This window comes from Nerophis ophidion, linkage group LG07 (assembly GCF_033978795.1).
Source record: "Nerophis ophidion isolate RoL-2023_Sa linkage group LG07, RoL_Noph_v1.0, whole genome shotgun sequence".
In the NCBI taxonomy this organism is placed as follows: domain Eukaryota; kingdom Metazoa; phylum Chordata; class Actinopteri; order Syngnathiformes; family Syngnathidae; genus Nerophis; species Nerophis ophidion.
In genome coordinates, this window is record NC_084617.1 from 72,315,493 (window position 1) to 72,331,718 (window position 16,226).

General features: G+C 41.6%; 1 protein-coding gene across 2 annotated transcripts in view; it reads right to left on the reverse strand.

Annotated features, from left to right (window-relative positions):
- The window catches only part of kat6a (K(lysine) acetyltransferase 6A), a 114,183-nt gene that overhangs the window by 41,207 nt on the left and 56,750 nt on the right, over positions 1-16,226 (reverse strand). For both annotated transcript variants that reach the window (XM_061907078.1, XM_061907076.1), the window contains exons 3-4: positions 15,480-15,588; positions 6,353-6,468 (exon numbers count right to left, since the gene is read on the reverse strand). In XM_061907078.1, the coding sequence (XP_061763062.1) occupies positions 6,353-6,468; positions 15,480-15,588 (225 nt within the window). The remainder of the gene's footprint in view (positions 1-6,352; positions 6,469-15,479; positions 15,589-16,226) is intronic.

A 16,226-nucleotide genomic window follows, 5' to 3' on the forward strand; every position in this document is an offset into this window, starting at 1 on the left:
GTGTGTCACAGGAGATGCTGGCAGGGATTACGTCACTGAGTCATTGAATTACTTACTGGTTGGCAGGAAACTGAGTGGCTGTTGGGGTTCAGTATAAACATCAATTAAAAATAAAGGCACACGGGCTATACTTGGTTGTAATCCCGCTTCCATTTTTTGGCATTGCTTCGACACGTATGCCTGATCTGATACACTGCTGTATTCGTGAAATTTCCCTGAATTTATAGATTATTTCCAGTTGTTGTAATTGTGCAAACATGAGGAGGATTGATCACATGAATTAAATGTCACATCTGTGTTATGTACACTAATGTTACTAAAAAGGCCTTCTTTCATCTCCGTAATATCGCTAAAATTCGCTCCATTTTGTCCACTAGAGACGCCGAGATCATTATCCATGCGTTTGTTACGTCTCGTCTCGATTACTGTAACGTATTATTTTCGGGTCTCCCCATGTCTAGCATTAAAAGATTACAGTTGGAACAAAATGCGGCTGCTAGACTTTTGACAAGAACAAGAAAGTTTGATCATATTACGCCTGTACTGGCTCACCTGCACTGGCTTCCTGTGCACTTAAGATGTGACTTTAAGGTTTTACTACTTACGTATAAAATACTACACGGTCTAGCTCCAGCCTATCTTGCCGATTGTATTGTACCATATGTCCCGGCAAGAAATCTGCGTTCAAAAAACTCCGGCTTATTAGTGATTCCTAGAGCCCAAAAAAAGTCTGCGGGCTATAGAGCGTTTTCCGTTCGGGCTCCAGTACTCTGGAATGCCCTCCCGGTAACAGTTCGAGATGCTACCTCAGTAGAAGCATTTAAGTCTCAACTTAAAACTCATCTGTATACTCTAGCCTTTAAATAGACCTCCTTTTTAGACCAGTTGATCTGCCGCTTGTTTTCTTTTTTCTCCTATGTCCGGTCCGATAACCATGGATGAAGTATTGGCTGTCCAGAGTCGAGACCCAGGATGGACCGCTCGTCGGGACCCAGGATGGACCGCTCGCCTGTGTATCGGTTGGGGACATCTCTACGCTGCTGATCCGCCTCCGCTTGGGATGGTTTCCTGTGGACTGGACTCTCGCTGCTGTCTTGGATTCGCTTGAACTGAACTCTCGCGGCTGTGTTGGAGCCACTATGGATTGAACTTTCACAGTATCATGTTAGACCCGCTCGACATCCATTGCTTTCGGTCCACTAGAGGGGGGGGGGGGTTGCCCACTTCTGAGGTCCTCTTCAAGGTTTCTCATAGTCAGCATTGTCACTGGCGTCCCACTGGATGTGAATTCTCCCTGCCCACTGGGTGTGAGTTTTCCTTGCCCTTTTGTGGGTTCTTCCGAGGATGTCGTAGTCGTAATGATTTGTGCAGTCCTTTGAGACATTTGTGATTTGGGTCTATATAAATAAACATTGATTGATTGATTGATTGACCAATGAAATGACTTTTGGATTAGTTTGAGCATTTTTATTTTGGCTATAAAACGTGCCGGTTAGCATGCAGAACTTGCAAGGAGCAATTAACCGCATTGTAGTCTTTGTTGCTCTGGTGCATGTAATTGTGCCGTGCCTTGGCCTACTCTTCCATTGCTGCCAAAAGAGGGCCAATATGATGGACCTGAGCACAAAGAGGAGCACTCAAACTAGCCAAACATGCTATACTTTAGGTGTGAAATGTGTACAACTGCCGTAGTGCGAGCACACCTTAAATGTAAAAGACGCTAAATAGTTAAGCCCGGGGTGTCCAAACTTTTTCCACTGAGGCCCGCACCATGAATTGATTAAACGTGGACCCCGACTTAAACAAGTTGAAAAACTTATTCAGGTGTTACCATTTAGTGGTCAATTGTACGGAATATGTACTGAACTGTGCAATCTACTAATAAAAGTTTCAAACAATTAATCAATCAAAAAACACTGAAAAATCAAAGCAAGCGGGGGCCATTTATTTGAAAAAACAATCCAATGTATGTATAAAAAATATACATTTAGGCCTCCACTCAGACTTGATCCCGGGGACCCCAAGGGGTTTTGGTAAAAATAAAAATTAAAAAAAATGTGTCATTATTCAGTATTATTATTTTCATTATTATTCAAGTTTTAAATCTTTATATCAACAATAGGTCTATCTGTTAACATGACGTTTTTAAAGTTTTAAGATATATGCTCTTTTTGTCAAAGAAAACTATGTTTTTTTACGGAAAAAAACACAAAATATGCAATATTTTCACCCAATAACATTTTTTAAGTAGAATATTTGAGATTATATAATAATTGGAGCCGTAAAAAGGTCAACAACTCATAACACCATTGATTTTAATTCACTATTATTTTTTGTGCAATGACACTTAAAAACAAAACACACTGATCCTAAGGATCCTTACTCATTAAAGTGTTAAAAAAAAAAAATTTTTTGTTTACTGTTTACTTTTAACACAATGGTCTCGAAATCAACTTCAGATCTATTCGTCAAATATAACTTTTTTTGTAGTTTATGTTTTATGTTTGTTCGTTTTAGGCCCTTTTTTGAAAAAAAAAAAAAGAAAACAGCTCAGTTTTTTATATGGCAAACAAAATATGCAACATTTGCCCCCAAAAATATCTCAAAGTGGAATATTTAATGTGACGTAATTGGAGCCTTGAATTGGTGAATAATTCATAATTGATTTTGATTCACTATTTTTTTGTTTTTAAAGAAAGAAACAGCCTGCATGGCAGCTTTGTGTTATTAGAGTAAACATTGCAACTTGTTCTTGATACATTTCACCGGTTTGCTCTTTTATACCACTTTTTATGTTTTTAATTTTTTTCCATAGTATTTTTAAAATGTGCAATGGGGCCGTTAAAAAATGACCTGCGGGCCACAAATGGCCCCTGGGCCGTACTTTGGACACCCCTGAGTTAAGCGGAACATAATTTTACCTTGACAAGGGGAGAAGATGCGTTTTGCTAGATTTTTCAGACATGTAAGCATTCTTTGTGCTGATTAAAATGTTCCTCTTTTTCTCGGTTTCCTCTTTTTTCCTCAGAGTGCTGCTACGCGAGGCTCAAAAGAACATTTTGAAAATGAAGACTACCGGTTCATTTTCTGCAATTGGCTGCATTTCTACACAATTTTTTAAGTTTAGCTTTATTCTCATCTACCGACCTCTTTTGACTGTCTTGTTGACACTTATATTGCAAATGTAATGTACCACAGGATCATGAACTTAACATTATCGTCATTGAAAAAGTAATGTAAAATTCTATAAACATGTATGCATTTGTAAAACATTTTCCATTTGGCAAAACTATCCAGTGGCCGAGCCCCCTCGGGTAAAATAAATAAATGATAAATGGGTTGTACTTGTATAGCGCTTTTCTACCTTCAAGGTACTCAAAGCTCTTTGACACTACTTCCACATTTACCCATTCACACACACATTCACACACTGATGGAGGGAGCTGCCATGCAAGGCGCCAACCAGCACCCATCAGGAGCAAGGGTGAAGTGACTTGCTCAGGACACAACGGACGTGACAAGGTTGGTTCTAGGTGGGATTTGAACCATTGACCCTCGGGTTGCGCACGGCCACTCTTCCACTACGCCACGCTTCTGGTGCTGCGACCTGTTTACATCTATCCGTTTTCTACAGCTTGTCCCATTTTGAGGTCGCCTTGGGTGCTGGAGCCTATCCCCGCTGCATTCGGGCAGTAGGGGGGGGGGGGGGGTACGCCCTGGACAAGTTGCCACCTCATCGCAGGGCCAACACAGACAGACAACATAATAATATTATTAATATTATTATTATTTGATATTTTACGGTGATGTGTTAATAGCCCAGGCTAAGACCGATTTTTTTATTTTATTTTTTTAAATTTTATCTTCTATTTTTTTCTCCCCCCCCCTTGTTTACCTGTATCTCATCTTTTTTTGTAAGGGGCGCTGGAAGCCGGCAGACCCGTCAGCGATCCTGTTCTGTCTCCCTGTAATGTTTGTCTGATCTTGAATGGGATTGTGCTGAAAATTGTAATTTTCCTGAAGGAACTCTCCTGACGGAATAAATAAAGTACTATCTAATCTAATCTAATCTAATAATTTCACACATAAATTGCTCCTGAGTATAAATCGCACCCCCGGCCAAACTATGAAAATAAACTGCGACTTATATTCCGAAAAATACGGTAGTAGCCAGCGAGGTGAAGTGAAGTGAATTATATTTATGTAGCGCTTTTTCTCTAGTGATTCAAAGCGCTTTACATAGTGAAACCCAATATCTAAGTTACATTTAAACCAGTGTGGGTGGCACTGGGAGCAGGTGGGTAAAGTGTCTTGCCCAAGGACACAACGGCAGTGACTAGGATGGCACAAGCGGGAATCGAACCTGCAACCCTCAAGTTGCTGGCACGGCCGCTCTACCAACCGAGCTATACCGCCAGGTGTATGGCAGCACGGTGTACTAGGGGTTAGTGAATGCGCCTCACAATACGAAGGTCCTAGGTTCGATTCCGGGCTCTGGATCTTTCTGTGTGGAGTTTGCATGTTCCCCCCGTGACTACGTGCGTTCCCTCCGGGTACTCCGGCTTCCTCCCACCTCCCGATAGGTTAATTGACAACACTAAAATGGGCCCTAGAGTGTAAATGTTGTCTGTCTAACTGTGTTGGCCCTGCGATGAGGTGGCCACTTGTCCAGGGTGTACACCACCTTCCGCTCGAATGCAGCTATGATAGGCTCCAGACCCCCCCCGCGACCCCGAAAGAGACAAACGGTAGAAAATGGATGGATGGATAATTACCACAGGTTTGTTGATTAAACTTAAAATATCTCTTCAAAAACATGGTGTAAGTCAGGGGTGTCCAAAGTGCGGCCCGCGGGCCATTTGCTGCCCGCAGCTAATTGTTTAGTGGCCCGCCGCACATTCTGGAAATGCTATTGCAAAAATAAAAAAATAAAAACACTAAAAAAAGTAGAATGAGGTGAAATCTAACGGGGAAAAGTTGCAATGTTGACACAAAGCTGCCATGCAGGCTGTTTGTTTTCCTTTATTTTGGTCTTATTGCCAATGCTGAAAAAAAAAAAATGATTTTTTTTTTTGTAATAATGAATTGACCTATTTAAGGCTCCAATTACTTCAAATATTTCACTTTCTAATGTTTTATGTGGAAAATATGATGTGCATATACTGTGTGGTTGCCATATAAAAACAGTGTTTTCTTTGACAAAAGAGCATAAAACCAACAAAATAATAGTTCAAACGTAAAATCGACAGATATATCTGAAGTTGATCTCGTAACTTAAGTGTTGAAAGTAAAACAAATAATAATAAGTGGGGGACCTTTTGGATCCCAAAGATATTTAGTGGGATTTTATTTATTTTTTCACTGTGATTACTCAGAAATAATAATACATTTAAATCAATGGTGTCCTGCATTATTGATCTTTTCAGGGCTCCAATTACTTAAATGATAAATAAATGGGTTGTATTTGTATAGCGCTTTTCTACCTTCAAGGTACTCAAAGCGCTTTGACACTACTTCCACATTTACCCATTCACACACACATTCACACACTGATGGAGGGAGCTGCCATGCAAGGCGCCAACCAGCACCCATCAGGAGCAAGGGTGAAGTGTCTTGCTCAGGACACAACGGACGTGACGAAGTTGGTACTAGGTGGGATTTGAACCAGGGACCCTCGGGTTGCGCACAGCCACTCTCCCACTGCGCCACGCCGTCCCAGATCAAACATTGCTTTCTGAATGTTTTGGGCAATGGGGGAAATACTGCATATTTCAGTTTTACTATAGAAAACAAAGTTGATTTTGACTGAAAAGGCATAAAACCTTTTTTTTTTAATTTAACTGTATATCAACCTGAAGTTGATATAGAGATTTACTGTAAGCTTTACATAAAAAATTAAAATAATAATGACTTGTTTTAACATGTTAATGACGGAGACCCTCTATGGTCCCTGAGAGTCCTAAAAGTGAAAAAAAAAAAGAATCCATATATTTTGTTATGGTTTGTAAATGAAAAATATCAAAACGGCCCCCTCATGTTTTAATTTTTCTGTGTGTGGCCCTCAGTGGAAAAGTTTGGACACCCCTGCTGTAAGTCATTTAAATGAAAGAATGTGCAAATCAGAAAACAAAACAAAAAAAAACATTAAAAAAAAACAACTAAAAACACAGTTGTGTCTTTTGAATCACATTGAAATCTCACTTCAAACATCCGAATAACGATGAACAAGAAAGGCTGACTTGACTAAAATAGCACCAGAGTGTCTACCAGCATCTCTATCCAACACTAAAGGAAAGAAGCCTTCACTTGCACTGTTCATCTGCCGCTCTGACATATTCGCTCATCCACTCACCGCATTCTTTCCCTGATCCTGACAGCTGCTGCAGGTTTTGCATTCGATGCACTGCCACCACAGAGCCTTTACTCGCACCGTGAGCTCTGGGGAGAACTTCAGACAGGACGGGTGGCCTGCAGATGGGTATAAACACACACAAGTATGTCATTGTCTTCAGAAGTGGCTGACTGACAGTGGTGACCCACTTGCATCATTACAGAAGGAACGCGTACAAATGTATTACAACTGCAACATTGCTCAATTCCTGACTAAACTGAACTTGGCTGCACCAAGTGTTTAAAGATGAATGACGTGCTGGCAGATATTTGCTTTGACCTTGTTGGATAGGAAGCCAGTGAAAAACCTGCTGCAGAGGAAAAGAGAACAGGAGCTTCCTGCATTCACTTACGGATAGACTACACATTATTTAATATATGGAGGAAGTTGAGTTGGCAGTGCAACGGCAGACAAAGGTGGGGGTTCCAAAAATTGTTGTAGAATAGCTTTGCTCCGTTTAACAGTTGACATTATATGCTCACAGTGTTGTTTTGCAAGCTATTTGTATTTGCTCCCCTTTGTCCTGCATCAATTCTTCACCATTAACGACTCTAAGTAGGCGACAAGACACACTTATCTCTCGATACGATAGGGCTGTGCGATATATTGATATACTTGATATACTGTATCGCAGGTTTGTCTCTGTGCGATATAGAAAATGACTATATTTCCCCATGTCTAGCATTAAAAGATTAAAGTTGGTACAAAATGCGGCTGCTAGACTTTTGACAAGAACAAGAAAGTTTGATCACATTACGCCTGTACTGGCTCACCTGCACTGGCTTCCTGTGCACTTAAGATGTGACTTTAAGGTTTTACTACTTACGTATAAAATACTACACGGTCTAGCTCCCTCCTATCTTGCCGATTGTATTGTACCATATGTCCCGGCAAGAAATCTGCGTTCAAAATACTCCGGCTTATTAGTGATTCCTAAAGCCCAAAAAAAGTCTGCGGGCTATAGAGCGTTTTCCGTTCGGGCTCCAGTACTCTGGAATGCCCTCCCGGTAACAGTTGGAGATGCTACCTCAGTAGAAGCATTTAAGTCTCACCTTAAAACTCATTTGTATACTCTAGCCTTTAAATAGACCTTTTTAGACCAGTTGATCTGCCGCTTCTTTTCTTTTTTCTCCTATGTCCCTCCGATGAACATGGATGAAGTACTGGCTGTCCAGAGTCGAGACCCAGGATGGACCGCTCGTCGGGACCCAGGATGGACCGCTCGCCTGTGTATCGGTTGGGGACATCTCTACACTGCTGATCCGCCTCCGCTTGGGATGGTTTCCTGTGGACGGGACTCTCGCTGCTGTCTTGGATCCGCTTTGAACTGAACTCTCGCGGCTGTGTTGGAGCCACTATGGATTGAACTTTCACAGTATCATGTTAGACCCGCTCGACATCCATTGCTTTCGGTCCCCTAGAGGGGGGGTAGTTGCCCACATCTGAGGTCCTCTCCAATGTTTCTCATAGTCAGCATTGTCACTGGCGTCCCACTGGATGTGAATTCTCCCTGCCCACTGGGTGTGAGTTTTCCTTGCCCTTTTGTGGGTTCTTCCAAGGATGTCGTAGTCGTAATGATTTGTGCAGTCCTTTGAGACATTTGTGATTTGGGGCTATATAAATAAACATTGATCGATGAGGTGGCGACTTGTCCAGGGTGTACCCTGCCTTCCGCCCGATTGTAGCTGAGATAGGCGCCAGCGCACCCCCGCGACGCCGAAAGGGAATAAGCGGTAGAAAATGGATGGATGGATGATGGATTGATTGATATATCGTAATATTTTCGAGTACAAGTTCTCACGCAGTTGCTCTTAGCTGTTGGCATTACACTACAGGCTCTTCTCACTCTTTCTTGTCTCTCCTTCTCTCAGACAGCAAGTGCACCTTCTTACATACGTCACATACGTATACGCCCTCGCGGAGCAGAGAGGTAGCAGCATGGGTAACGTTAGCTGCGGTGCGAGTGGTAATACGAGAGAAAGAAGGTGCGAATCTGGTAACAAATGAAGGAAGAATGAAATCCCAAGAAAAACAGCACAGGGTCCATCGTCTTGGCTTCAAGTGGGAATATGTTGAACAGACAACCGTAATTTGTCAAGTATGCGGCAAAAGCGTTGCTACAAAAAGTAGCATTACTGCTAATATGTGGCATCATTTGAAAAGTCACCTGCTAGAGAATGAAGAGTGATTACTCCGCATGTCAACATCTCCATTCGGTGCCACACCAACAAAATGCTGAGGCAGCCATTTCCACATCAACACCGTATGAAAAAAATGGTGAATAACGTGAAGTGAATTGTGAAGTTAATTATATTTATATAGCGCTTTTTCTCTAGTGACTCAAAGCGCTTAACATAGTGAAACCCAATATCTAAGTTACATTCAAACCAGTGTGGGTGGCACTGGAAGCAGGTGGGTAAAGTGTCTTGCCCAAGGACACAACGGCAGTGACTAGGATGGCGGAAGCGGGAATCGAACCTGCAACCCTCAAGTTGCTGGCACGGCCACTCCACCAACCGAGGTTACGTCCGCAGTAACCTACCACGTAACGATTTGATTTCCTATCATGCAGCTCATTTTTATTTGACAGTTATTGAAATATCTTGTGTGACATCATGCACAAAAGTGCACTTTGTTTGTTTTAAACTATTGTAGTGGCGTTCTGTACAAAAAGTGCACTTTAATTGAGTGTTGTTTTGATATGTCATTTTAGTGACATCATGCACAAAAGTGCACTAATAGCTTGTTTTAGAATGTCTGACAATCTTGCACTTTCTGTTTTGAAATGACATGAATGTTTGTGCCACTGCTTAGTAACTGTTTAATAAATACACTTTTGCTCAATTTACTTAGTTACGATTTCCCTCTCTGCGTGAAAGTTTAAAATGAGCATATATTAATGCAGTATGAAGAAGGTTTTAATGTAGACACAAGAGATGCGCGGTTTGCGGTGTCATCCGCGGAGTCCGTGGATAAACCGCGGGTCAGGCGGGTGAAATGACGAAAAAATAGATTTTAATTAGATTCGGGCGGGTGGCGGTTGAACCATCCGGAAATATGTGATATACATGGTTCTGGGATCGGTATCCTTTGCCATTCAAAGAGCCATTTAAGACCTGTGTCACAAAGCAAAGAAGACAATAGGAGACGCTATTATTCTCTAGAATGACTGCCGTCAGTCACCCAGTTAATAAGTATTAGGGCGTGCTATGAAGCCATTGGCTTTGTCGCCTTCTACAACATGTATGATCTGCTTGTCAGTCCAGCATCATGTTGTGTGTGGCTTCCACGGCAACACGCACACGACTGCAAGGCATACTGAGTGACACAGAGTACACTAATGGTTGTGATATAAACAATTTTAACACTCTTAGTAATATGCGCCACGCTGTGAAGCCACACCAAACAAGATTGACAAACACATTTCGGGAGAACATCCTCCCAGTAACACAACATAAACGCAACACAACAAATACCCAGAATCCTTTGTATCCATGATACGACTGACTATTTTATACACCCCGCTAGCAGCAAACCCCGCCCCCCCGTGCGTCGGTAAGGTGGGCGGGGTTGGGGCCGCAAAATATATTCAGAAACAGTCACGGATACAAAGGATTCTGGGTATGTGTTGTGTTGCGTTTATGTTGTGTTACTGTGAGGATGTTCTACCGAAATGTGTTTGTCAATCTTGTTTGGTGTGGCTTCACAGTGTGGCGCATATTAGTACGGGTTAAAGTTGTTTATATCACAACCATCAGTGCACTCTGTATCACCCAGTATGACTTTCAATTTTGTACGTGAGATTGCAGAAGCTGCACACAACATGTTGCCGGACTAACAATCGGTTTGTACATGTTGAAGGTGTCAAAGGCAATGGTTAAACAGTACGCCCATATTCTTGTCATAAAGATGAACACTAATTGTATATGCGCGAGAACGTTGGCGGCTCCAATCGTCTTCATTACTCTGTGAAACGGGTTTAAATAGCTCTGTGAGTGGTAAACGTGGCCGACCTCTGATGTATTTCAGTGGGCGGGCGGTTACGGTTCTGAAAATATGTATGTTCGGGTGGACGGCGGGTGGATGACGACTTTGGTGATGCGGTTGCGGATGATATACTTGCCTATCTGCGCATCTCTAGTAGACACACAGAATCATCATACTGCTGTGATTAAATGCATCAAGTGTTAATTCAATTCTAAGGCATAATATCGAGACATATATCGTGTATCGAGATATGGCCTAAAAATATTGAGAAAGGCCCTATCGCCCAGCCCTATGATACGATATTTCACAATCCTATTTCTATCCCAGTTAAAACTACAAACAAAAACATTACATTATTATTAATACAAACAAGTGATTCATTTAACTTCAACTGTAGAAAGTTCAGAATGACTGAAATAAGGAGTAGTACTATATATTCTTATCTTGTTTTCTTTTAATGAGCTCACAAATGTATTAGTTTAGACAAAGACTTCAATTGTTGAAGTTTTGTTGTCATCGCCAGTGTGCTGCGTGAATACTACTGTTAGTTGTCATGCTGTGTTACATAATGAGGCTGTAAATCGGCACTCCACTTTGTTCGACAAGTGTTTGTGCTATTAAACGCTGAGTTGCCAGCAGTTTGTTTTATTTGCCCCACTCTGCTTCTGATTGGCTGTAATCTCACAAAAACCGGCGTGGTGATATTCCGCTTTTTATGAGACCTCAGTGCTTCACAGTGGGCGGGGCTGAGCAGTGAGTGCACTAATGGGAAGAAACGCAGTGGGAAACAGAACAGAGGAAAGGAGACGCGACAAAATTAGATAGTAATGGATTTCAATTTGTGATGTGCATTTTCACAGATTAGTTTTCCCGAGCCGATGCCAAGTTAAAATACAGGCTGGTGCCGGTGACACCGATCTGATACTTTGTGCAAATGCAGTGCGGTTCACGTTGTCCACATTTTATGTTTTAGCATTATTCCAAAATGGAATTAAATACTGTCCTCAAAACCTGACACAATACCTCGTGATGACAATGTTGTTGTTTTTTTTGAGCGTTTGCACATTAAAAACAAAAAAAAACAAACAAACAAAGAAATCATATGTTTAAGTATTCACAGCCTTTGCTCAACAATTTGTTGCTGCATATTTCGAAAGCAATTACAGAGTTAATGTTTGACTTCTTCCCACTCCTTTTTGGATTTGAAAAAAGGACTCTCACCATTATGTATTGTTTTAATTTTTGTATGTGTTTCCATTGTGAAATATTCGTTTTCTATTTCTGTACCTTACTGCATTGGTCCCCAACCACCAGGCCGTGTCTCGATTGGTACCGGGCTGCAGAAGAATTTTCTATTAATTTTTATTTTAAAAAAAATTTTTTTTTTTTTTTTTTATTAAATAAACATAAAAAACACAATATACACTTACAATTAGTGCACCAACCACAAAAACCTCCCTTTTTCATGACAAAAACGTCCCTTTTTCTTGACAAAGAAAAAAAAAAAAAAAAAAAAAAAGGACATCCCCCCCCCCGGGCCGCGGGACAAATTATTTGGCGTTGACCGGTCCGCGGATACAAAAAGGTTGGGGACCACTGCCTTTCTGTAATGTTATCAAGATTATTTAATTTCCCCCCTCCCATTATTTTTGCTTTTTCTTTGTTTTTAACATCCATCCATCCATCTTCTTCCGCTTATCCGAGGTCGGGTCGCGGGGGCAACAGCCTAAGCAGGGAAACCCAGACTTTCCTTTCCCCAGCCACTTCGTCTAGCTCTTCCCGGGGGATCCCTAAGCGTTCCCAGGCCAGCCGGGAGACATAGTCTTCCCAACGTGTCCTGGGTCTTCCCCGTGGCCTCCTACCGGTTGGACGTGCCCTAAACACCTCCCTAGGGAGGCGTTCGGGTGGCATCCTGACCAGATGCCCGAACCACCTCATCTGGCTCCTCTCCATGTGGAGGAGCAGTGGCTTTACTTTGAGTTCCTCCCGGATGGCAGAGCTTCTCACCCTAAGGGAGAGCCCCGCCACACGGCGGAGGAAACTCACTTGGGCCGCTTGTACCCGTGATCTTATCCTTTCAGTCATGACCCAAAGCTCATGACCATAGGTGAGGACGGGAACGTAGATCGACCGGTAAATTGAGAGCTTTGGCTTCCAGCTCAGCTCCTTCTTCACCACAACGGATCGGTACAACGTCCGCATTACTGAAGACGCCGCACCGATCCGCCTGTCGATCTCACGATCCACTCTTCCCCCACTCGTGAACAAGACTCCTCGGTACTTGAACTCCTCCACTTGGGGCAGGGTCTCCTCCCCAACCCGGGGATGGCATTCCACCATTTTCCGGGCGAGAACCATGGACTCGGACTTGGAGGTGCTGATTCTCACTCAGCTGCAAACCGATCCAGCGTGAGCTGAAGATCCCGGTCAGATGAAGCCCACAGGACCACATCATCTGCAAAAAGCAGAGACCTAATCCTGCGGTCACCAAACCGGAAACCCTCAACGCCTTGACTGCGCCTAGAAATTCTGTCCATAAAAGTTATGAACAGAGTCGGTGACAAAGGACAGCCTTGGCGGAGTCCAACCCTCACTGGAAATGTGTTCGACTTACTGCCGGCAATGCGGACCAAGCTCTGACACTGATCATACAGGGAGCGGACCACCACAATCAGACAGTCCGATACCCCATACTCTCTGAGCACTCCCCACAGGACTTCCCGAGGGACACGGTCGAATGCCTTCTCCAAGTTTAACATGTCAAAAATAAACAACTACCACTAATTTGTATGACATGTAAAGTACAGAATATCAGAATCATTTAATCATGTAGAAAAACATATCACCTAACATCTTTGACAATCAAAGCATCAATCCACGTTATTAATGCGAGAAACTGCTGTCTAAACACGTAATTATAGTGTCTCTTCTCTAAATGCAAGTACTCCTAATGTAAAGCAAGAATACAAATTCTGTATTCTTACTAGAGCTTTGCGATATATGGATATACTCGATATATCGCGGGTTTGTCTCCGTGCGATAAAGAAAATGACTATATAAAATGACTGGAGGAGGTGCGGATGAGGGGACAGGGCTGCGGAGCTGGCACTGAGCGCTGGGACGGAGAGGCTTCGTGGTGTCTTGGCTGGGTGAGCAGGTGTCGGACACTTCAGTCACCTTTGACGTATCCTCGCTCATCCATGCGGACTTGACATTGGCCGAGAGTGGAGTCGGCTGTCTTGGTTGCTTTGTTGGGTCTGCTCCTGTTTCTGGCCATGCTCCCTCCACCCCAGCGGACGATGGCGTGGAACACCGCAGAGGCCACCACAGTGGATATGTTTCTTTTAGTTTTTATTCAAAAGCTGTATGTAGAAGTGTCTGCTTGTATCTGCTGCTTTAATGTCCTCTGTGTTCTTTGATGTTTGATGTTTCCCTCTTACACACATGGAAGAGGGCTGTGTACTATGGCTATGAGTTGTTGTTTTTTTTCCCTTGGCCTCAGTCTGCACCCCCTCTCCAGGGCCCAGACTAAGACCGATTTTTATTTTATTTTATTTTAATCTTCTATTTTTTAGCTGCTTGCATTACACTACAGGCTCTTCCCACTCTTTCCTGTCTCCCCTTCTCACAGACAGCAAGCGCACCTTCTTACATACCTCACATACGTATACGCCCTCGCGGAGCAGAGAGGTAGCGGCATGGGTAACGTTTGCTGGGGTGCGAATGGTAATACGAGAGAAAGAAGGTGCCAATAGGTGAGGTATCTAATGATTAAATCTTAAAATAAATGGAGATAAAATTGAGCGTGTCTTTGATGCTAAGTTTTTGGGAGTTATAATTGACTATAAATGATCATGGAGACAACATGTAAATTATATAAAAACACAAATATCAAAAACACTTGGTGTTTTGTATAAAACTAAAGAATTACTTAATTATAATTCTTTGTTAACAATTTATTATACTTTGATACTTCCATACATGACATACTGTGTAGAACTCTGGGGAACCACTTTTAAAACCATAATTAATGATATTGTTTTGCTGCAAAAAAAAAAGCTGTACGGCTAATAAACAAAGCAGGATATTATGACCGTACCCATCCATTATTTGTTAAATCAAAACTTATGAAATTTCACGGTATTGTTTATTATAAACTAACACAGATAATGTTCAAAGCAAAAATAAATACTCTTCCAGAAGGAATTCAAAAATACTTCTCTCTACAGACCAGCAAATACAATCTAAGAGATGAATCTAAGTTTATTTGACCAAAAGCAAGATTAGTTGTTAAACGTAGATGTTTATCTGTTCTCGGTGTTAATTTGTGGAATTCTGTTGGTAAAGAAATAAAAATGAGTGACTCAGTATTTAATTTCAAAAAGAACATGTCACAATGTATTTTAAAAAGTTATGTGAACTAGAATTTTATGTTTGTTTGGTTTAATGTTGTATTTAGAAGGTATGTATGTTTATCTATTTACAAAAAAGTGCATGTGTGTAAGTACATATTTTTGTATTATTTGTTGAAGGGCTGAATGACTATATTTCTTTTTGTATTATAAAATTATTAGAAAAGGTAACTTAATTGAATGCAAACAATTTGCTTCTGCCTGTTTCAGTCATGTTATTCATTTTTGAATCGTGATCCATGTTTGACTGTTTTTTGTTGGACTGAAAATAAACTGAAACTGAACTGAAAAATCTGGTAACAAATGAAGGAATAATTAATTCCCATGAAAAACAGCATCTGGCGGTGGTTTGGCTTCAAGTGGGAATATGTCGAACAGACAACTGTAATTTGTCAAGTGTGGGGTAAAAGCGTTGCTACAAAAAGTTCATTTTGAGTCAACTGTGGACAACGCCATTAATCTCCATTAAATATTTTAATCGTTTGACAGCCCTAATCTAAAGTGTCCATATTTCAATTTGAAAATAGATATTGGACCGATACGTACGGCAATTTTTTTTTTACTTTCTTGGGGAACAAGATATCGATTTATATCGCTACATTTGCCCAGCCCTACTACTACTTTATACCAATGTATGTTTGCTTTGGACCAGAAAACATACATTTGTTGGATTTTAAGCAAACACTCACCACTATTGCCACAGTCGGCGCAGGAGATGAGCTCCTCCGGTTTCTTGTCGCGATTCTGCTCCTTGGTCCCCAAACAGAAGCTGCAAATGGGAATGGGCTCGGCCACCGGCTGCAGGAGAGGAAGAGAGGGGGACACAAGGGAGGAAGTGTAGACTGTCAGTCAATGTAACATTGTTGACTACACAAAATAATCTGGTATGACTGAGCCAACGGTGGACTGAAAAAGACCACAGATGACTTATAGTATTAAGGAGGATTAATGAGGAACATGACAGCTGCTCTGAAAAGTGGGCTTGTATCATCTATGTGACATGTCATGGAAGATGCAATTGTGGGTCAAGGTCTTTGCAAAACAAAAACCAAAGCTTAGCTCTTTTGCTTAAAGGCGCATTACAACTCGGGCTGAACAATTATTTGTATTTGCAATTTGATCTGACTTTCTGCCCCTATACTACATCTTCATTTACAGAAGTATGTTATTCAAGACAGAAGTTTGCACCTTATAGATCTCAATGTTGGAGATTGTTTGTTTAAATGCAATGTGCAATGCATGCAATGTGCAATGCGTGCAATGCTACATTTTTGTAAACAGAAGTATGTTATTCAAACAGAAGTATTGTATAATTTAATGATTTGAAGTGAAGTGAATATTTATATAGCGCTCTTTCTCTAGTGACTCAAAGCACTTTACATAGTGAAACCCAATAACTAATTTTTACATTTAAAGCAGTGTGGGTGGCACTGGGA